This window comes from Taudactylus pleione, unplaced genomic scaffold, assembly GCF_031769625.1.
Source record: "Taudactylus pleione unplaced genomic scaffold, aTauple2 ptg000152l, whole genome shotgun sequence".
Classification (NCBI taxonomy): domain Eukaryota; kingdom Metazoa; phylum Chordata; class Amphibia; order Anura; family Myobatrachidae; genus Taudactylus; species Taudactylus pleione.
This window is the reverse complement of record NW_028284554.1, coordinates 5,001-28,017: the sequence shown is the minus strand read 5'-3', so window position 1 is coordinate 28,017 and position 23,017 is coordinate 5,001. Positions and strand designations below refer to the sequence as shown.

The window sequence follows — 23,017 nt, the reverse complement described above, 5'->3', positions numbered from 1 at the left end:
TGGTAGCGGCTCTGATTGGTACATGGGGTGAAAGAGCCTATATAATGATAGACAATTGTACAAATAGAAGTCACATATAAATCACGATAGACCATGCAGTTTGCTAAATGCAGAAAATGGATGCCCTCTGAAAATAACAGGATAGTCAACTGAGAATGTAATAATGTCACACAAGTTAAGGAAGAGTGACTGCAATATGGCACAATTATGGCTCACCACTCCTATTGGGGAGGCTTGGTGTTTCCAGAGATGTGTGTTGACTGCTGTTTCCTGGATCTGGCTAAGGACTGGAATAATTGCATTCGGTCCATCTATGATTTGTTGGATGGGTGAATTGACGTAGGTTGAGAGCTTGTAAGCAGAACAACAATCCTCTCCGTAGTGTAGCAGCCTTCAGCAGATGATGGGCAGCTATCAGATGATGGCAGACAATGAGACCTGTAGTTCAAACAACATCTTTTCGTGTTTCACCTTTAGCTAGATGGGCAGCTTTCTAGTAACTGATTAATTAGAGAAGTATTCAGGGGTCGGGCTCAATTGAAAAGTTTATCAAAATCTAAACTCCCAGAGCACCTATAAGTCTTTCATACTATATTGCATTTTGAGTTCTTCCAGCCTTCAATATGGCCAAACATTGCGTTTTTTAATTTATCCGTCACATCCGTAGCCACGTCATCAGAGTATGTTCCCTAAGGTTGGTATGCGGTGTATGCATAAATGTTTGCTTTGGCTTTCTTTTTCTATGTGATGGGTGTACATTCACCATATGTACACTGCTTTACTTAATTTGTCTCAGCATATACAGTGCTTCCGGAATGTATTCACAATGCTTCGCTTTTTCCACATTTTATAATGTTACAGCCTTATTCCAAAATGGAATAAACTAATTTCTACTTCAGGGTCCATAGGGTATCCACAGGATACCTTGGGGTATAGGTGTGACGTCAGTCGCCGGGCACCATAGAGTTAAGCTTTTCAGCCTCCCAGGATGCACTAGGGTCCCCCCCTCCTATACCCCGCCCCCGAGCCAAGGCACCTCAGTTTAGTTTGGTGCCCGGCCAGAGTCGGGTGCACCTGTCGGAGTGGGGGCTAGAAGAGCCCCTGAAGCTTTCTTCTATGCAGCTGTGGCTGCACATCTGGATGTACAGCATGGACAGTCAGTCCTGACGTCCATGCTGTCTTCCCTACACCCCCGCCGGTACCGATCCGGGGATGCTGGTGAGCATCTGGGGTCACAGCTAGCGGTGACCCCAGATGTTCCGGACCATGACCGGATTCAAGGGGGACAAAGGTAAGCAGCGGGGTCCCCGCTGGTCACATGGTCCTAAGTCCCCAGGCAGGGGGCTCCCTGGGGACTGGCTGCAGCGTGGAGCCAGGCGACCAACCTGCGCTTCCACTACCCCCTGGGACAGCGGACCGCAGCAGAGTGGTAGCGCTGCGGCGTCCCAGGGGTTAAATGCATGCCAGGGGAGCGCGCCTTCCCTGTCTCACAGCCGGCGCCTCCCCCGCTGCACACAGCCCTCTCTGCACGCTGCCGACTGGTCCTGTGGCAGCGCTCCTCCCCCAGGCCAGCCTCCTCTCTGCTCCTCGGCGGCCATCTTCTCCTGAACGCATGGTGAACGCTGCTGGAAGCCTGGAAGGAAGCATCGTGGTCTGGGTCCCCCTGCATACCTCTCCTCCGCTGTGGTCAGGTCTGTGTATGCAGCGCTGTTAGTGCAGGAATTGATTTTCTTTGCATTGTATGTGACTGTGCTAGCGCTGCTGCCTGTAACTTTTCTTCTAAACTGTCAGCTTTATTACTGTCCCTGTTCTTTCTGCTAAGCCCTTGCGCTGTGGTGCTGCAGGGTGGTCTCTCACCTATTTAATATATAATTGGTGAGAGGGGTCACATACTTGGTGCCATCATGTCTGAAAGTGATTTTCCTCTCCGGCTACAGTGTACTACGTGTGAAGTACCGTTAGCGGAGGGGGAGGGTAGCGCGGATGGCCTTTGCCGGCAGTGTTTGTCCATGGCGCGGCCTCTTACGGTTACAGCACCGGTACAGGAGCCGCCCTGGGCTTGTTTCGCTCAGGCGCTTACAGCCTTAGTGGGCCAGTTAGCTCCGCAGCCCACGTTTACACCGATGGGTTTGTCCCAGCAGTCAGTGGTGTCGTCACCCATGCAGGGTTTCCCACGACATTTGGTGGTACCCCACAGTCTCCCTATTTCCCCGCTCCCGGTTTCTCAGGAGCCAGCGTGGGTTAACTCCCTGACGAGTTCTGTACTGCACTTGTCGGATGTGTTGCAAGGGGAGTCTGTGATGCGGCCGCATAAACGGCCGGTGGCGTCTCTGTCGGCTCCTTATGAGGATGACGAGGGGACGTCTGATGATGGGGAGATTCTGGATCCTTACGATCAGGAAACTCTCCATACTAAGGACGCTGATGCTAAGTCCAAAGTGTATATTCCTGGACTTATTCGGGCGGTCCGCACAGCCTTGGTGATTGAGGACGAAGTTCCCCCAGCGGCTAAATCTAAGTATGCCTTTTTCAAAGATGTGAAGGGCGATGCTACAGTCTTTCCTCTTTCGGGTCAGTTAGTGGACCATTTAGAGGAGGCGTGGAAACAGCCTGGCAAACGATACCAGCCGCAGAGACGTCTGGCGGTGGCTTGTCCGTTCGCGGATAATAATTTTGCTAAGTGGGAATCCCCTCCACAGGTGGATTCTCACGTGACCCGTCTTGTCCGTAGTGCCACATTGCCGATGCCATCCATGTCCTCCCTTAAGGATGCTACGGACCGCAAGGTGGAAATCTGCCTGAAGTCCGCTTATTCCCTTGCGGGGGGGGCAGCACGGCCGGCTATGGCCATTTGCTGGGTTGCCAGAGCGATGGAGCGCTGGGCGGATTCATTAGAGGCTTCTTTTGATTCCGACTGTCTGGCCGAACAGGCGGAGTTGATTGGTAATCTCCGTGATTCGGCCACTTATATCAACGAGGCGGCCCTAGACATTAGTACTCTGGTGTCTAGAATTTCTTCCGCAGCGGTGGCTGCACGTTGCACCTTGTGGCTGCGATCCTGGAAGGTGGACGCAGATTCCAAAAAGGGTCTGGAGGCGTTGCCGTTTACCGGAGAAGTTCTCTTCGTTCCGGATCTGGATAAGATTGTGGCCACGCTGGCGGCAGCCAAATCGGCTTGTCTCCCGTCGGCCGCTGCTCCTTCTGGTTCTGGACCATCGTCCTTTTGGTCATCTAGGGCCCAGGGCAGGCCCAAACCACAGTCGTTTCCTCGACAGGCTGGCCCTAAGAAATCGGCCAAGCCCCGGAAGCAGGCATGGAGTACCAGACGTCCGGCCCCCAAGTCAGATGACAAGCCTGCGGCCTGACAGTCCGGGCCTCCCTTTGGGGGATCCCAGGGTGGGAGGCCGCCTGCTGCAGTTCGCCCAGTGTTGGTCGGCCACTACGACAGACACTTGGGTTCTCGAGGTGGTCTCCCACGGGTACGCCCTCTCCTTCCGGCATAGACCCCCGGCTCGATTCTTCACCACGGGTCTACCATCAGACCGGAACAAGGCTATGGAGCTGCGGAAGGTATTGCACACTATGCTCCAGGCTGGAGTTATAGTGCCTGTTCCATTCTCCCAGAGGGGCCAGGGTTTCTATTCAAATCTTTTTTTGGTACAGAAACCCAATGGGTCGTATCGTCCGATTCTCAACCTCAAAGCACTCAACAAGTCTTTATGGGTTCCGAAGTTTCGGATGGAGACCCTACGGTCCATCATTCTGGCGCTGGAACCTGGGGACTACATGGTGTCATTAGACATACAGGACGCTTACCTGCATGTCCCTATTCTTTTGCTCCATCAACAGTTCCTCAGGTTTGCAATCCGCAGCGACCACTTCCAGTTTCGGGCGTTACCTTTTGGCCTGGCGACAGCACCACGTATTTTCACCAAGGTGATGGCGGTCATGGCGGCTTCTCTGCGGCTGCAGGGAGTCCGCATGTTGCCGTACTTGGACGACCTGTTATTGGTGGCAGGATCTCCAGAGCTCCTGTTACGCCACTTGGACCTGACCATTGCACTGCTGCAACGGCACGGCTGGCTAATCAACTGGCAGAAGTCCACTCTAATCCCGTCTCGGAGGATTCTGCATCTTGGAGCCTTATTGGACTCGGGACAGCAAAGGATCTTCGTGACGGAGGACAAGATCTCTGCTTTACAGTCAAGGGTGCGCAGTTGTCTGCACAGCCGCCGGGTGTCCCTACACTCGGCGATGAGGTTACTGGGCTCCATGGTGTCTGTGTTCGACATGGTGGAATACGCCCAGTTTCACTCCAGACCTCTGCAGCACCTGATCCTGTCCAAGTGGAACGGGCTGCCTCAGTCTCTGAAGTCCCAGACGATTGTGATCACCCCGGAGGTTCGCCTGTCCCTTGCTTGGTGGTTACAGACGACCCACCTCAACAAGGGACGTCCGTTCTGGGTTCCAAATTGGGTCCTGTTGACAACGGACGCCAGTCTTCGGGGCTGGGGAGCAGTTTCGGGTTCACACTTGTTCCAGGGCAGGTGGACGCCGACAGAAGCGGAGCTTCCAATAAATATCTTGGAAATCCGTGCGGTCTTCAATGCTCTCCAGCAGGCACATCGGTTTCTCCAGGGTCACCCGGTGCAGGTCCAGTTGGACAACGCTACCACCGTGGCCTACATAAACAAGCAAGGAGGAACTTGCAGTCGGGCGGCTCTCGTAGAGGTCTCTCGGATCCTGGATTGGGCGGAGCGCAATCTTCCGGCCATATCAGCGTTCTTCATCCCCGGAGTGCTAAATTGGGAGGCAGACTTTCTAAGTCGCCAGGACGTTCATCCGGGGGAATGGTCCCTGCACCCGGATGTTTTTCAACTGCTGGTGGACAGGTGGGGTCTTCCAGAGATCGACCTCATGGCGTCCCGGCACAACAACAAGTTGCCGGTGTACGGGTCTTGCACAAGAGACGAAGGGGCGTCTCTGGTGGATGCTCTGTCCGTCCGGTGGACGTTCCGGTTCGCATACCTGTTCCCTCCGGTCTCCCTTCTTCCACGGGTAATCCGGAAATTCAAACAAGAAGGAGGGACGCTCCTGTTGTTAGCTCCCGCGTGGCCCAGACGGCACTGGTTCTCAGACCTTCAGGGTCTGTCCGTGGACAGTCCTCTGCGGTTGCTGCTACGACCGGACCTTCTGTCTCAGGGTCCTTGTCTTCACCCGGACCTGACTCGGCTGTCTTTGACGGCGTGGCTGTTGAGACGGCCATGCTGAGGTCCCGGGGGTTTTCCAGCTCTGTGGTGCGTACCATGTTGCGAGCTCGGAAACCGTCTTCCACGAGGATATACCATCGCGTGTGGCATACGTTGCTCCAGTGGTGTCGACCGAGAGGTTATGCACCATTTTCGTCTGTCTCGGATTCTCGCCTTCCTGCAAGTGGGACTAGATCATGGGCTTCGCCTTGCTGCTTTGAAGGTACAGGTTTCGGCCCTATCTGTCTGGTTTCACCGTAGGATTGCTACAATCCTGGATGTGCGCACCTTTATGCAAGGTGTTCTCCGCATTCAGCCGCCCTTTGTTCCACCTGTGGCTCCTTGGGATTTGGCTGTGGTCCTGAGGGCTCTCCAAGGACCGCCGTTTGAACCACTGGGCTCAGTGGATCTTAAATGGCTAACAGCTAAGACTGTTTTCCTTCTGGCTATTGCTTCGACCAGACGTGTTTCTGATTTTAGGGGCTCTTTCTTGTAGACCCCCTTTCTTGGTTTTTCATGGGAACAGGGCAGTGCTCCGCACTCGGCCCGAGTTTCTTCCCAAAGTTGTTTCCCAGTTTCATGTTAACGAGGAAATCGTTGTTCCGGCCTTTAACTCACCGGGTCTTTCCGTGGGTGAGGCCTCTTTGGATGTTGTGCGGGCCTTAAGGACTTATGTTGACCGCACTTCTTCGTTTAGGAAGTCGGACGCTTTGTTTGTCCTCTATGGCTTCCGTAAAAAGGGTTGGCCTGCTTCAAAGCAAACTTTGGCAGCCTGGATCCGTATGGCTATTTCTGAAGCTTATCTTCATGAAGGCCTACCGGTTCCTCCTTCTCTGAAGGCTCATTCCACTAGGTCGGTGGGTCCTTCGTGGGCAGCTCGACGTGGTGCCTCTGCAGTCCAGATCTGCAAGGCTGCTACGTGGTCCTCTGTCCATACCTTCGTGAGGTATTACAGGTTTGACACCTTCGCCTCTCAGGATGCTTCCTTCGGGCGGCGGATTCTCCTTTCTGCACAGGACCGTCCCCACCCTTAAAGGATACTGCTTTGGGACATCCCCAAGGTATCCTGTGGATACCCTATGGACCCTGAAGTAGAAAATATGAGCTATGGTAAGAACTTACCCTTGTTATCTCTACGAAGTCCATAGGGTTCCACAGGACTCCCGCCCTGTCACACCTGTGCTGCAGATGGGCTTTGCTCTGGTCACCGGTTTTCCGTCTCCTTCTGGTGAGAATGTGATTCTTGTATATGTCCAGATCTTTTTTCTCTCTCTTCCTTCTCCTCCTCCGGCCTATGGCTTGATAACTAACTGAGGTGCCTTGGTTCGGGGGCGGGGTATAGGAGAGGGGACCCTAGTGCATCCTGGGAGGCTGAAAAGCTTAACTATGGTGCCCAGCGACTGACGTCACACCTATACCCGAAGGTATCCTGTGGAACCCTATGGACTTCGTGGAAATAGAGATAACAAGGGTAAGTTCTTACCATATCTCATATACTACACACAATACCCCATAATGACAACGTGTAAAGTTTTTTTGGAAATGTAATAAAATAAAAAATGAAAAAAAACTCAAATCACATGTACATGAGTATTCACAACCTACTCAATACTTTGTTGATGCACCTTTTGGCAGCAATTACAGCCTCAAGTCTTTGACTATGAAGCCACAAGCTTGGCACACCTATCTTTGGGCAATATCGCCCATTCCTCTTTGCGGCACCTCTCAAGCTCCATCAGGTTGGATGGGAAGTGTTGGTGCACAGTCATTTTCAGATCTCTCCAGAGATGTTCAATTGGATTAAAGTCTGGGCTCTGGCTGGGCCACTCAAGGACATTCAGAGTTGTCCTGAAGCCACTCCTTTGATATTTTGGCTGTGTACTTAGGGTTGTTGTCCTACTGAAAAATGAACAGTCGCCCCAGTCTAAAGGTCAAGAGCGCTCTTGCGTAGCAGGTTTTCATCCAGGATGTCTCTGTACATTGCTGCATTCGTCTTTCCCTCTATCCTGACTAGTCTCCCAGTTCCTGCTGCTGAAAAACATCCCCACAGTATGATGTTGCCACCACCATGCTTCACTGTAGGGATGGTATTGGCCTGGTGATGAGCGGTGCCTGGTTTCCTCCAAACATAATGCCTGGCATTCACGCCACAGAGTTCAATCTTTGTCTCATCATGGTCTGAGTCCTTCAGGTGCATTTGGCAAACTCCAGGAAAGCTGCCATGTGCTTTTTACTAAGGAGTGGCTTCCACTCTACCATACAGGCCTGATTGCTGCAGATATGGTTTTCCTTCTGGAAGGTTCTCCTCTATCCACAGAGGAATGCTGTAGCTCTGACAGAGTGACCATCGGGTTCTTAGTCACCTCCCTGACCAGTGCCCTTCTCCTCTGATCACTCAGTTTAGACGGCTGGCCAACTCGAGGAAGAGTTCTGGTGGTTCCGAACTACTTTCATTTACGGATGATGGAGGCCACTGTGCTCATTGGGACCTTCAAAGCAGCAGATATTTTTCTGTACCCTTCCCCAGATTGTGCTTCGATACAAACCTGTCTCTGAGGTCTTCAGACAATTCCTTGAACTTCATGCTTGGTTTGTGCTCTGACATGCACTGTCAAGTGTGGGACCTTTATATAGACAGGTATGTGCCTTTCAAAATAATGTCCAATCAACTGAATTTACCACAGGTGGACTCCAATTAAGCTGTAGGAACATCTCAAGGATGATCAGTGGAAACTTTTTGCACCTGAGCTCAATTTTGAGCTTCATGGCAAAGGCAGTGAATACTTATGTACATGTGATTTTCTTAGTGTTTTTTTATTTTCTTTAATTTCAAAAATCGCAATGGTTATACTATTGAATGGTTGCGATATGATGGCTAGTTGCCATCGCATCGATGGATTTGATGTCTGAAGCCAAGTAACCACCCGATGCAGAGCTTCCAAAGTCCATCCCTAGTTGTAACCGCACCAAGCCAGAGCCTACAAACAGTTTTGCACTTATGATTGGCCATTTCTGCTTGCAATTGCTCCTCTATCTTTAGTTGGCAGAGCCCCAGGACGGCTATCTGTATGAAGAAATAGACCATTATCTAGTCAATGAGCAGTACATTATTACAGAACAGCAGTAATTTCTTTTTATGATAAGGTTGCTTTTATAGCTTGATAGTTACAAAATGTTTGTTTTATCTTGTATACATTCAGTATTTTGTTTGAGAATTGTAAAACAGGATATTACATTATCACACACTTCTTATAGTTCTATAGCTATTTGGTTACTTGCTATTGGTAGGCAAAATGGAAGTGAGATGATGGGTATGAGTCATTTGTAGCCATATATGAGAGGTGCAACAGTCCCAGATCAAACATTTATGGTACTTGGCAAAAATAGTTAGATTTTCCTGCGGCCATGTGTTTAATGTTGATCTCTATTCACTTAAAATATTGTAACTGAGCTTGGTCTTTTCATGCTCTTAGGTGTAGGTCCTGGTTGCACAGATGAAACTCTTCTCTCTGCTATTGCTAGTGCTCTGCACACGAGCACCATGCCGATCACTGGACAGTTGTCTGCAGCAGTGGAGAAGAATCCAGGAGTCTGGCTCAACACTTCACAGCCCCTCTGCAAGGCATTTATGGTCACAGACGACGACATCAGGTAGAAATATTATTTAAAATTATTATACATTCTTAAAATGCACTGCTGGTTGCTCATGCTCATGAAAAACATTCTTCTGTTATGCTTTTAGTTTTGTCACATACTGATCCCCTTACAGTCCCAACAACAGGGGTATGATCTGGGAGGGGTTTATTTCATTAAATATTCAGGGCTACTAGAAATTTTATGCAAGATTACTTTTATATTCTTCTATCCTATCATGTTCTATTCAATATTCAAAAACAATACAAACAAATGTCAATTTATTTTCGGGAATACTCTCCTATTCCTTGGAACTATCCAATATAGTTATCACCTAGTGGTATATGGAAAGAAAAACATAATAAAAAAATATAGTGTAGTATCTTAGTGACAGAATATTCTCCCACCTTGTGATGAAGCTAAAACACCTTCATGCACTCTCCTATAGGTGTTGCTTCCACAGGCCTCCTATTTGCACGAACACAATATACAGATGTCCTCATACAATACACTATTGCTGCATTCACGCCAAACAGCCCCCCTCTGCCCGCCAGGTCCCTTGCGACATTTCTAACGCAAAGTTTTTTTTGTTTTTTTTTTGCCCAAAAATGGTAGCAAAGCGATGTGGTCGCCCGGAGACTACACTAATTAATTTGCAACACTTGTATATCTGTCTGCAACTGAGTCTAAATCTGTATATGAAGTACTACTCTGCAGCGACTGCAACTTTTTTCCATGGAAAGTTCCTTTAATGTGTAATTGGATGCATTGCAACGAAGTCACTTTTTGGGTGGCAAAAAAAATGCTCTGCGCAAGCATGGGACCTGGTGGCTCACTGCTCAGGCAGTCCCAAGCATTTTATTTTTACTTTGGCACAAGCGGCACTAGACGTCCTAAAGGACGCCTGTGCTGCTGCTCCACCTGCTGGCACCGCAACACCAGTAACCGGACTGGTGATGTTGCGGGCACCAGTGGAGCTTGGTTAGCGGCGAAGCTGCGACGCTCGCAGGGAACCACGTGGCAGTCCGTACATCCGCCGGTTAGAGACCTGCTGGTGGTTGCTGTAGTGGAGCGACTGCTGCGTCGGCTCCCCCACTAGATCACCGAGAGTCAGTCTGGCGTCGGGGACAGTGATGGTGGCCATGTTATACAGCCAGCGCACCGGGGGGGGGGGGTGTGCTCTCCCCGGCAGCCCCTCGCCCAGATGACAATCCAGCTGAGGTTTTCCCACGCCTACGTTACTCCTCCTATACCCTCCTCTGTATATGAGACTCCCAGCGACCACTATTATTGTTGTGCTGAAGTGCTGGTCTCTGGAGGCTTTGGGTCTAGTCTCCCTGTATACCTCTCCTCAGAGGCCAGGTTATACATTGCTCAAAATCTTTCCAAGCCTTGTGCTTTGAGTAGTTGATTCAGGGTTCATTGTAAGTATATTGTATATGCATTGTACGTGACACTTGCTAGCTCTGCTGTGTTACCGCCTTTATTTTCTACTTCAGGGTCCATAGGGTATCCACAGGATACTTTGGGGTATAGGTGATGACGTCAGACATCGGGCACCATAGAGTTAAGTTTTCAGCCTCCGAGGATGCACTAGGGTCCCCCTCCTATACCCCGCCCCTGAGCCAAGGCATCTCAGTTTAGTTTGGTGCCCGGCCGGAGTCGGATGCACCTGTTAGAGGGGTGCCAAGAAGAGCCCCTGAAGTTTTCTTCTATGCAGCTGTGGCTGCACATCTGCAATTACAGCATGGACAGTCCTGACGTCCATGCTGTCTTCCCTACACCCCCGCCGGTACCAGAACGCTGGTACCGATCCGGGGATGCTGGTAGGCATCTGGGGTCACAGCTAGCAGTGACCCCAGATGTTCAGGACAATGGCCGGATCTAAGGGGGACAGCAGGTAAGCAGCGGGGTCCCGCAGTGGGTCCCTGCTGAAACATAGTCCAGAGTCCCCAGGCAGGGGGCTCCCTGGGGACTGGCTGCAGCATGGAGCCAGGTACTAACCTGCGCTTCCACTACCCCCCTGGGACAGCGGACCGTGGCAGAACTGTAGCGCTGTGGGGTCCCAGGGGTTAAATGCATGCCAGGGGAGCGCGCCTTCCCTGACTCACAGCCGGCGCCTCCCCCGCTGCACACAGCCCTCTCTGCATGTGCTGACTGGCCTTGTGGCAGCGCTCCTCCCCAAGGCCGGCCTCCTCTATGCTCCTCAGTGGCCATCTTTACATAGTGGCAAACTGTATCAGCCTCAAAGGCATTTAGCAGTGGCGTATCCGTTTGCGGACAGTTATTTTGCCAAGTGGGAATCTCCGCCACAGGTGGATTCCCATGTAACGCACCTGGTCCGAAGTGCCACGTTGCCCATGCCCTCCATGTCCTCCTTAAAGGATGCCACGGACCGTAAGGTGGAAATCTGCCTAAAGTCCGTTTATTCCCTGGCGGGGGGGCAGCTAGACCGGCTATGGCCATTTGTTGGGTAGCCAGAGCTATGGAGCGCTGGGCTGACACTTTGGAGGCGTCCTTCGATTCCGGCTGAACAGACGGAGTTGATCGGCAATCTCCGGGATTCGGCCACTTATATCAACGAAGCGGCCTTGGATATCAGTACCCTGGCGTCTCGCATTTCTTCAGCAGCTGTTGCTGCTCGTCGCACCCCATGGTTGCGATCTTGGAAGGTGGACGCTGATTCCAAAAAGGGCTTGGAAGCATTGCCTTTTAACGGAGAAGTTCTATTTGGTCCGGACCTGGACAAAATTGTAGCCACACTGGCGGCAGCCAAATCTGCATGTCTCCCGTCTGCTGCAGTTCCTTCCGGTTCAGTTACGTTGTCCTTTCGGCCTTATAGGGTCCAGGGTAGGCCTAAAGCACAATACTTTCCCCGACAGGCTGGCCCCAAAAAATTGGCCAAGCCCCGGAAGCAGGCCTGGAGTACCAGACGTCCGGCCCCTAAGCCAGATGACAAGCCTGCGGCCTGACGGTCCGGGCCTCCCTTTAGGGGATCCCAAAGTGGGAGGCCGCCTGCTGCAGTTTGCCCGGTGTTGGTCGGTCACCACGACAGACACTTGGGTTCTCGAGGTGGTCTCCCACGGGTATGCCCTCTCCTTCCAGCACAGACCCCCGTCTCGATTCTTCACGACTGGTCTGCCATCAGACCGGAACAAAGCCACGGAACTGCGGAAGGTCTTGCACACTATGCTGCAGGCTGGAGTTATAGTGCCTGTTCCATTCTCTCAGAAGGGCCAGGGTTTCTATTCCAATCTCTTTTTGGTGCAGAAACCCAATGGGTCGTTTCGTCCGATACTCAACCTCAAAGCTCTCAACAAGTCTTTGCGTGTACGGAAGTTTCGGATGGAGACCCTACGGTCCATCACTCTGGCGCTGGAACCTGGGGACTACATGGTGTCATTGGACATACCGGACGCTTACCTGCATGTCCCTATTCTCTTACGCCATCAGCAGTTCCTCAGGTTTGCAATCCGCAGCGAACACTTTCAGTTCCGGGCGTTACCTTTTGGCCTGGCGACAGCACCACGTATTTTCACCAAGGTGATGGCGGTCATGGCGGCTTCCCTGCGGCTGCAGGGAGTCCGCATGTTGCCGTACTTGGACGACCTTCTCTTGGTGGCAGGATCTCCGGAGCTGCTTCTACGCCACTTGGACCTGACCATTGCGGTACTGCAACGGCACGGCTGGTTAATAAACTGGTAGAAGTCCACCCTGATCCCGTCTCAGTGAATTCTGCACCTCGGAGCCTTATTGGACTCCGGACAGCAAAGGATCTTTGTGACGGGGGAAAGATCTCTGCCTTGCAGTTGAGGGTGCGCAGTTGTCTACAGAGCCGCCTGGTATCTCTGCACTCGGGGATGAGGTTACTGGGCTCCATGGTGTCGGTATTCGACATGGTGGAATATGCCCAGTTTCACTCCAGACCTCTGCAGCACCTGATCCTGTCCAAATGGAATGGATTGCCTCAGAGTCTAAAGTCCCAGACGATGGTGCTCACTTCGGAAGTTCGCCTGTCCCTAGCCTGGTGGTTGCAGACGACCCATCTCAACAAGGGTCGTCCGTTCTGGGTGGCGAATTGGGTCCTGTTAACAACGGACACCAGTCTTCGGGGCTGGGGAGCAGTCTCTGGTCCACACTTATTCCAGGGCAGGTGGGCTCAGGCAGAAACAGAGCTTCTGATAAACATTATGGAGCTCCGCGCGGTGTTCAATGCCCTCCGGCAGGCACATCGGGTTCTCCAAGGTCACCCAGTGCAGGTCCAGTCGGACAACGCTACCACCGTGGCCTACATAAATCGGCAAGGAGGAACCCAAAGTCGGGCGGCTCTCGTAGAGGTGTCCAGAATCCTGGTATGGGCAGAGCGCAATATCTCGGCCATATCAGCAGTCTTCATCCCGGGAGTGCTAAACTGGGAGGCGGACTTTCTAAGTCGCCAGGACGTTCATCCGGGGGAATGGTCCCTGCACCCGGACATTTTTCAACTGCTGGTGGACAGGTGGGGTCTTCCAGAGATCGACCTCATGGCGTCCCGGGACACAACAACAAGTTGCCGGTGTACGGGTCTTGCACAAGAGACGAAGAGGCGTCTCTGGTGGATGCTCTGTCCGGTGGACGTTCCGGTTCACTTATCTGTTCCCTCCGTTTTCCCTTCTTCCACGGGTAATCCGGAAATTCAAACAGGAGGGAGGGACGTTCCTGTTGATTGCTCCCGCATGGCCCAGACGGCACTGGTTCTCAGACCTTCGGGGTCTGTCCGTAGACAATCCTCTGCGGTTGCCGCTACGACCGGACCTTCTGTCACAGGGTCCTTGTCTTCACCCGGACCTGACTCTGCTGTCTTTGACGGCGTGGCTGTTGAGACGGCCATGTTAAGGTCCAGGGGGTTTTCCAACTCTGTAGTGCGAACCATGCTAAGAGCTCGGAAACCATCTTCCGCGAGAATATACCATCGCGTGTGGCATACGTTCTTCCAGTGGTGTCAGCCGAGAGGTTATGCACCGCGGGAGTTTCGTCTGTCTAGAGTGCTAGCCTCTCTACCAGCGGGACTAGACCATGGGCTTCGCCTTGCTTCTTTGAAGGTGCAGGTTTCTGCCCTGTCTATCTGGTTTCATCGTAGGATTGCTACAATCCCTGATGTGCGCACCTTTATGCAAGGTGTTCTGCGAATTCAGCCGCCATTTGTCCCACCTGTGGCGCCTTGGGACTTGGCTGTGGTCCTGAGGGCTCTCCAAGGACCGCTGTTTGAACCACTGGGCTCAGTGGATCTTAAATGGCTAACAGCTAAGACTGTTTTCCTTCTGGCCATAGCTTTGGCCAGACGTGTTTCTAATTTTCGGGGCTCTCTCTTGTAGACCCCCTTTTCTTGATTTTTTCATGGAAACAGGGCAGTGCTGCGCACTCGTCCTGAATTTCTTCCCAAAGTTGTTTCCCAGTTTCATGTTAACGAGGAAATGGTTGTACCGGCTTTTAACTCACCTGGCCTTTCAGTGGGTGAGGCCACTTTGGATGTTGTGCGGGCCTTAAGGACTTATGTTGACCGCTCTTCTTCGTTTAGGAAGTCGGATGCCTTGTTTGTCCTCTATGGCTTCCATAAAAAGGGTTGGCCTGCTTCAAAGCAAACTTTGGCAGCCTGGATCCGTATGGCGATTTCAGAAGCTTATCTTCATGAAGGCCTGCCGGTTCCTCCTTCTGTGAAGGCTCATTCCACTAGGTCTGTGGGTCCTTCGTGAGCAGCTCGACATGGTGCCTCTGCAGTCCAGATCTGCAAGGCGGCCACGTGGTCCTCTGTCCATACCTTTTGTGAGGTATTACGCGTTTGACACCTTTGCCTCTCAGGATGCTTCCTTCGGGCGGCGGATTCTCCTTTCAGCATAGGAGCGTCCCCACCCTTAAAGGATACTGCTTTGGGACATCCCCAAGGTATCCTGTGGATACCCTATGGACCCTGAAGTAGAAAATATGAGAGATGATAAGAACTTACCCTTGTTATCTCTACGAAGTCCATAGGGTTCCACAGGACTCCCGCCCTGTTGCACCTGTGCTGCAGATGGGCTTTACTCTGGTCACCGGTTTTTCCGTCTCCCTCTGGTGAGAATGTGATTCTTGTGTGTGTCCAGATCTTTTTTTTTTCTCTCTTCCTTCTCCTCCGGCCTATGGCTTGGTACGTAACTGAGATGCCTTGGCTCGGGGGCGGGGTATAGGAGGGGGACCTTAGTGCATCCTGGGAGGCAGAAAACTTAACTCTATGATGCCTGACGTCATCACCTATACCCCAAGGTATCCTGTGGAACCCTATGGACTTCGTAGAAATAGAGATAACAAGGGTAAGTTCTTACCATATCTCATATTTTTTTATACGGTCAGGTATAACTTTCATCACTATTTCTCCTCAACCCTTTGCTACAGGTGTGTGGGGGACAAAAAAAATTATATCTGTTTCTAAAATTGTACTTCACAATTATTGTTGCTTGTGAAGGCAGTCACATTTGCACTTATATGTTATATCTAAAGCCGGCCATACACTGTGCGATAGGCACCACGCGACAGGGGATCCGACTTATTGGGTGGTCCCCTCACATGGTGCAATCGGGTGGCCGACCGCCCGATCTGCCGGCTCCCACCGACTTCATTTTGCGGACTACTGGCATCAAACAGACGCCTGGGTCCGAAAAGTGGTCTCTCGGGTATGGTCTCACCCTTCTGTAAGCATCCACCCCAGAATTTTTCTTTTTTTTTTATTTGTACAACTCCTCCCCCCCCCCAATCAGATTCTATCAAAGCCTTGGCCCTCCAGGAGGCTATTTACTCTCTGCTGTGAGCAGGAGTGATAATCCAGGTTCCTGTGGTTCAACAAGGAAAGGGTGTGTTTTTTGTTTCAGATACCAAATGGGTCTCATCGCCCAATTCTAAAGTCTATCAATGTACCCAAGTTCCATATGGAGACTCTTCAGTCAACTATTTTGGTGATGGAACCTAATTTAATGGCTTCCCTGGACTTTCAGGATGCGTATCTACATGTGCCTATTACGCCATCCCACCAACAATTTCTACGGTTTGCTGTGCTGCAAAAACATTACCAATTTCAGGCACTGCACTTTGGTCTATCAACGGCCCCTTTGGTCTTCACCAAAATAATGGCGTCGGGGAGTCAGAATGCTGCCATACTTGGACGAACTCCTGATATTGGTACAGTCTCCAGCTGTTTTACAACACCATCTCCAACTGACCATTGCCTGCCTAGACACACGGCTGGATCATCAATAGGAAGAAATCCTTCCCCCTTCAGGGTCTATAGAGATCTACAGGATACCATGGGGGTAATATGGTTGGAGAGATCCAGGCACCAAGCATTTTAAAGCTCCCAGGATGCCTCGGTTCCTCTTCCATATATACCCCAGCCACAGGCCTTCAGTTGCTTGGTTTGGCAGGATTCAGACGTATCTTTGTAACAGGGAACCGTTCAGGCAGTCCTAAGCTTTTATTTTGTTTTATTTTCTATGTTTTTGGGTTGGTAGTATCGTGCGTCTGAATTAATTTTAATGTAATTAATGTACTGTGACTCGGTCTACCTCCGCCGGACCGCAACACAAGTAATAGGGCTGGTGATTTCGGTGGGTCTCAGCTGAGCTTGCTAGCAGCGAGGCTGGGACCCGGACTGCAACTGGACACACGGTGATGTCTGGTAAGGTTCCTCGCTTGCGGGGAATTGTGCGCGGCAGTCCTTCCGGTGCAGGAAACTCTTCGGAAGCCGCTGCAGTCAGGGCCCAAAGCGTCTGAGTCCTCACTAGACCACCGGGGCCTTATCGTCTAAAGCCAGGGATCGGCAGCAGAAGCTTCTGCTAACACGAGGCCAACTGTTACCCGGACGGTTGATTCAGCTTAGGGGTGGTAGGCACTCCCCCGGCAGCTACTACCCAGACAGTCTCTTCAAAGGTTTTCACGCGTCTGGGTTGCTCCTCCTATCCGCCTCGTCTATATGAGATGCTCACAGTCCACGATCTGTGCTTTGCTGTACCTGTTGGTCTTAGGAGGTTTTGGATCAGTCTCCCTGTATACCTCTCCCATGGGCCAGGTATATAGTGCTCTGTATCCTACCAAGCATCCTGTTTTTAGTAGTTGATTCAGAGCAACAAAATTTGCATATACATGGTATGTGACTGTTTGCTAGCTGCTGTGTTAATATTGCCTTTTATTTCTGACTGTTATAACAAGCAGTTTTTTTTTTTTTTTTTTCTCATCCCTCTGTTGTGTGGGGATTTTCCTTTCTACTTCACATTTATTGGTTATTTGTGAAGGTTGTCACATAAAATTACATTGTTTACTTTTTTACATATCAATTATAAAAGGTAAGTGAATCAGGAGGAGGAGGCCCCTGTGCTGGTTTCTTGTAAAGCCTTTGTGCTGTCTGTCTTATAAATGGCCACGTCATCAGTCCAGTATTCCAGTCCCTGTACAAGAGCCATCTTGGGTGTCCATCCTTGTTTCAAGTTATGAAGCACTTTATGGTTCATATGGCTACTCTCTGGTAGAGAGTCTTCCAATGCCCCCGTCCATTCTTCAACAGTTTTGGCTACCCAGGCTCCAGCCATAGCTGGACGAGTAACAGCTCCAGATGAAGAAAATATTGTCTTAAGGATTCTACAGATATAGCAAAAACTGATGGAATAGGCAACGTAGCATTTCTGACTAAGTGCGTCACGTGAGCATCCACAGTTGGAGGTACCTCCCACTTAGTTGTATCCTTTCCCAGCTTCTGAATGTACTATGTTTTTGTTTATTTAAATTATTTTCAACGTAGATTAATACTGAAGACTTCAAAACTATGAAAGAACACTTACGGAAGTGAACAAAAAAACAGTGTTAAACAAATCAAAATGTTTTATATTTTAGATTCCTCAAAGTAACCCCCTTTTGCTTGGATGACAGCTTTGCACACTCTTGGCATTCTCTCAATCAGCTTCATGAGGTAGTCTCCTGGAATGGTTTTCCAACAGTCTTGAAGGAGTTCCCAGAGGTGCTGATCACTTGGCTGCTTTTCCTTCACTCTGCGGTCCAACTCATCCCAAACCAGCTCAATTGGGTTTAGGTCGGGTGATTGTGGAGGCCAGGTCATCTGACACAGCACTCAATCACTTTCCTTCTTGGTCAAGTAGCCCTTGCATAGCCTGAAAGGTGTGTTTGGGGTCATTGTCTTGTTGAAAAACAAATGATGGTCCCAGTAACCGCAAACCAGATGGGATGACATGGTGCTGCAGAATGCTGTGGTAGCCATGCTGGTTAAGTGTGCCTTGAATTTTGAAAAAATCACCAACCGTGTCACCAGCAAAGCACCCCCCACACAATCACACCTCCTCTATGCTTCACAGTGGGAACCACACATGCAGAAACCATCCACTCCCCTTCTCTGCATCTCGCAAAGACATGGCGGTTGGAACCAAAGATCTAAAATTTGGACTCATCAGACCAAAGTACAGATTTCCACTGGTCTAATGTCCATTCCTTGTGTTTCTTGGCCCAAACAATTCTCTTCTTGTTGTTCATCCTCAGTAGTGGCTTCTTTGCAGTAATATGGCCATGAAGGCCTGATTCACGCAGTCTCCTCTGAACAGTTGGTGATGAGATTTGTCTGCTACTTGAACTCTGTGAAGACTTTGTGGTCTCTAATCTGAGTGCTGTTAAGTAGCAGTTTCTGAGGCTGGTAACTCTAATGACCTCTCCTCTGCAGCAGAGGTAACTCTTGGTCTTCCTTTCCTGGGGCGGTCCTCATGAGAGCCAGTTTCATCATAGCGTTTGGTTTTTGCAACTGCACTTGAGAATACGGAAAATTTCAAGAACTTTGAATGTATCGACTGACCTTCATGTCTTAAAGTAATGGACTGTCATTTCTCTTTACTGAGTTGAGTGGTTGGTACCATTATATGGATTACAACAGTAGTCAAATAGTGGTGTCTACTGTGTACTAACCCTACCTCTGCACAACACAACTGATGGTATCAAACGCATTAAGAAAGCAAGTAATTCCACAGATTGACTTTTGACAAGGCACACCTGTTAATTCAAAACCATTCTAGGAGACAACCTCATGAAGCTGATTCAGAGAATGCCGAGAGTGTGTGCAAAACTGTCATCAAAGCAAAAGGGGGCTACTTTGAGGAATCTTAAATATAAAACCTATTTTGATTAGTTGGACACTTTTATTTACATCATAATTCCATGTGTGTTCTTTCATAGTTTTGATGTCTTCAGTATTCTACTATGTTTGAAGATAATTTAAATAAACAAAAACCATTGCATGAGACGGTGTCCAAACTTTTGACTGGTACTGTACTTTGTCTGGCTTTGACGGCATGGCTCTTAAATCTTCCATTTTAAGAGCCAAAGATTTCTTCAGCTCTTTGAATCAAATGATGCTTAGGGCATGAAAGCCTGCCTCTGCCCGCATCTATTACAGGTTTTGGCATTCTTTTGGTCAATGGTGTTCCCACAGGAAGTATTGACCCTAAGGTGTTTAGGGTTTCCTGGGTAATGGCTTTTCTCCAGGCTGGTTTAGACTTTGGTCTTTGCCTGGCCACTTTGACAATGCAGAAACCTGCCCTCTCAATCTTCCAGAGAAAGATTGCTTCATAACCAGATGTAAGAATTTTTTTTTTTTCAGGGAGTTCTGTGAGTTCGGCCTCCTTTTTTCACAACAGTAGCACTGTGGGATCTGTCTTTGGTTCTTAAGGGGCTACAAGCTCCCCCATTTGAACATCTGGACTCTGTAGACTTGAAATGGTTGACGGCAGACACCCCTTTTCTCCTCGCTATCTCCTCTGATTTGGCATCGCTCTTGTCGCTCCCCCTTTGATTTTTCACCAGGATAGAGCTGTCCTCAATACACGGGCGGGTTACCTTCCTAAGGTAGTGTCTCGTTTTCATGTGAATGGAAAGTTGTTACCACAATCTCTTCAGTCTTCAGACCTTTCTGTAGGTGAAGCCTCCCTGGATGTGGTTTGTGCTCTCTGTATCTATGTGGATCGTACAAACTCTTAGAAAATCAGACGCTGTTTTTGGGTTGTATGGTTTTCATAAGAGGCTGGCCAGCTAACAAACACACTTTCTCGATGGCTGTGCATGACTCTCTCAAGTTTACATGCAGGCTGATCTCCCTGTTCCAAACACTGTGATAGCACATTCTACTCTCTGTGGGACAATCGTGGGCTTTTCGACGTGTACCTCTGCTGAACAATTGGGCAAGGCGGCCATGTGATCTTATGTCCACACCTTTCTTAGGTTCTATGCCTATGACACTTTTGCCTCCTCTGGATGCTTCCTTTGGGTGACTGATTCTCCATTCTGCTCAAGAGCATCCCCACCCATAGGGGAACTGCTTTAGGACATCCCCATGGTATCCCTGTGGATCCCTAATGGACCCTGAAGAAGAAAATTTTAAAGTGATGGTAGACTTACCTTTTTATGACTTTTTTTTTTTTTTTTTTTTTTCTTCTTGAATAGGAATTTAGCTCCCAATCTGAGTGCCCGAGAGATGCTCAACTAATTCCCCGCCACAATTTTACACATGAATGCATGGGATTAGTAGAGTTAAGTATGGGGCATGATGCAGTTACAGTGCACTCGTGATCAGCCCTGAGGCCCTACTTAATACATTCCTGCTTGCACCTCTGGAGGGAACTAGCGGAAATCTGCAATAAATGCTGCCTAGGGGTTAGTAGTGGGAATTTTCCACGTAAGAATTGTATCCACTTTTGATGGTTTTTGATCTAATTTTAATTAAAAGATCAGAGAGGAGTAATGGTGCATACACATGGTCAGATTTGTCAGATGAACGATTTTTACCATCGAATTGAACTATTTTAGGCTATTAAAATGAATGGAATCGTCCAAATCTGACTGCAAACACCGATGTCAGAAATGGTTTTCTGACAAGCGGGAACGCGCATCGTTCATTGTTGCAGGCTCACATGTCAGATTTTCTTTCAGATATGAACGATTTTTAAAATTGTTATTGTTCAGATATGACAATCTGACACTGTGCATCATTACTATTATTAATTGGGTACTTTTTTTTTTTTTTTTGGATTATTTGGCTTCTCGTTAGAATATTACGATATACAGTGTGTCAGATCTAGTTATTATACATTGTACAATTTTTAAGCATTGTACAATACATAAAAATACAATGTCCTATTTGGGTTTGGAAGCATGGAACTGTCCCTCTATTTCAGTGCATCAGTAAGGGTCACTCACTTGTGCCTTGACAGACTTAATTGAAGTTGAAGCATGTTGGCAGTGAGGTGACTGGATGAGATGGGGTCGATCTGATTCGGTTGGGTAGTACTAGTGTCCCTGCTATAAAAAACTTGTTACACACCTGTGATAGTCACTTAATTTAGTACGAGCCTTTGCGCCTCTCTGCAAGGATGTTTTTGCAAGGTACTAGATGCATATGTTTTAAAGTTCTTAAATGAGATTGATCATTTTATGTTAGTCTTTGAGAAGTTGGATATATACTGTTTTTTTTTTTTTTTTTTTTTTTCTTCCAATGTGAAACATAAGGAGGATTGAGTGGAAAAATCAGTATACATCCAAATGTCTATTAGACGAGAACAAGTTGTATGTGATAAACGGGTGTTATTTGCATAAGTGCAACAAAAAGGGTTTGAGGGAGGAACTATCACATGGTAAACACACTTTTTTTTAAAATACATTTTTTCTGTATACTGCTGGGTGATATCTGTATTTGATTTCAAGGAATGGGAGTATATAGTAAATTAGACCTTTTTATATTGTAATATTATCCGTTGAGTAGAATGTGAAATGCTATAAGAATATAAAGGCAATCTTGCATACAATTTCTGGAAGTCCCAAATATAATACAGTACTTGTATTCCTTGTTTCCTCTGTGTAATCTTAGAAGGAGGTGGAGTGTATCTCCTTTTAATAAATATTGGAGGCAACCAGAATGTACACAGATTAATAATCTATAGCAAAAATATATAGTTCTAGTCACCGCATTTGGTATAGTTGTGTAGCTTGCTCCATTCACAGCCAAATTTACGAGTGAAAACTTGTAATGTTCTTGTGTTTTCAGGAAACAAGAAGAGCTGGTGCAGCAAGTGAGAAAAAAGTTGGAGGAAGCTCTTATGGCTGACATGCTTGCTCATGTAGATGAGATCTCAAAGGATGGGGGTGCTCCACTTGATAAAGATATAGATGATGATGAAGAAGAGGAGGAAGATGCCAGAGTACAAGATGCAGAAGATGTATAAGGCTAAAGTGTGCTGATTTTTTCCATTTATTGCAATATGAATGAGGCAAGCACCATCCTTCATTAAAATAACACAGGTCACTCAATTTGGAGACCAGAGTAATGCTGCATACACACGGAACAACTTGAACAACCATAGATATCGTTGATAGATTTCCCTCCAACTTTCTGTAGTGCAGGTCAAACGATTTTGGTTGTACACACTGATAGATAGCTTTACTGAAATATCTATCATAGATATCTTTTTACAGGCAAATCTTTACAAAATCGTCCAAGTTGGCCTTCATGCATGAAAGACCATAGATATCGTTCATGCGGGGAATGCGCATTGTTGGTCATTGTCAGGTTGGTGACTGCAAAAAGGTGAACGATATCATTCAAATCGCTCATAAGTTGTACCGTGTGTACGCACCATAAGAATGACAGCCCTGGGCTCTTCATTTCAAACCTTAGAGCTACAATACTTGCAGGCATTATTGACTGACCATTTCTAGATGAAACAAATAAATACATTTAGAATCCAATGTATGCTATAATTAGGAGCTCCCTCTTCTCAATTAAAATAGTTATCAGTTTTGTGCAACTCTATATAATATTATCCTATTTTCTAAATTGTGTACACATCAACCATTCTTTATTCAAATAAAGAATATACTCTTCATTTTTATTTTTTTTTCCAATGATGAGACATTCTAAGTTTACCATCTAAGTAACTGCTGGGTGTGTAGGTTGTAGGTAAATGCATGCTGAACCAATTTTTATTTTAATTTCTATTTAATGAAAACAGTAGGTAATTGATGTATAATACTAGCCACATGTTTTTATGTGGCTTTTATATGTTAATACACTTTCTTGCTGTAGACTT

At 48.3% G+C, this 23,017-nt stretch overlaps 1 protein-coding gene across 2 annotated transcripts in view; it reads left to right on the top strand.

The window, feature by feature from the left end:
* MBD3 (methyl-CpG binding domain protein 3) overlaps nucleotides 1-23,017 on the top strand; it is a 78,438-nt gene that overhangs the window by 54,135 nt on the left and 1,286 nt on the right. For both annotated transcript variants that reach the window (XM_088474280.1, XM_088474281.1), the window contains exons 5-6: nucleotides 8,723-8,900; nucleotides 21,976-23,017. The exon at nucleotides 21,976-23,017 is cut by the window's right edge and continues 1,286 nt beyond it. In XM_088474280.1, coding sequence (XP_088330406.1) covers nucleotides 8,723-8,900; nucleotides 21,976-22,153 — 356 coding nt within the window. In that variant the 3' untranslated portion in view covers nucleotides 22,154-23,017. The remainder of the gene's footprint in view (nucleotides 1-8,722; nucleotides 8,901-21,975) is intronic.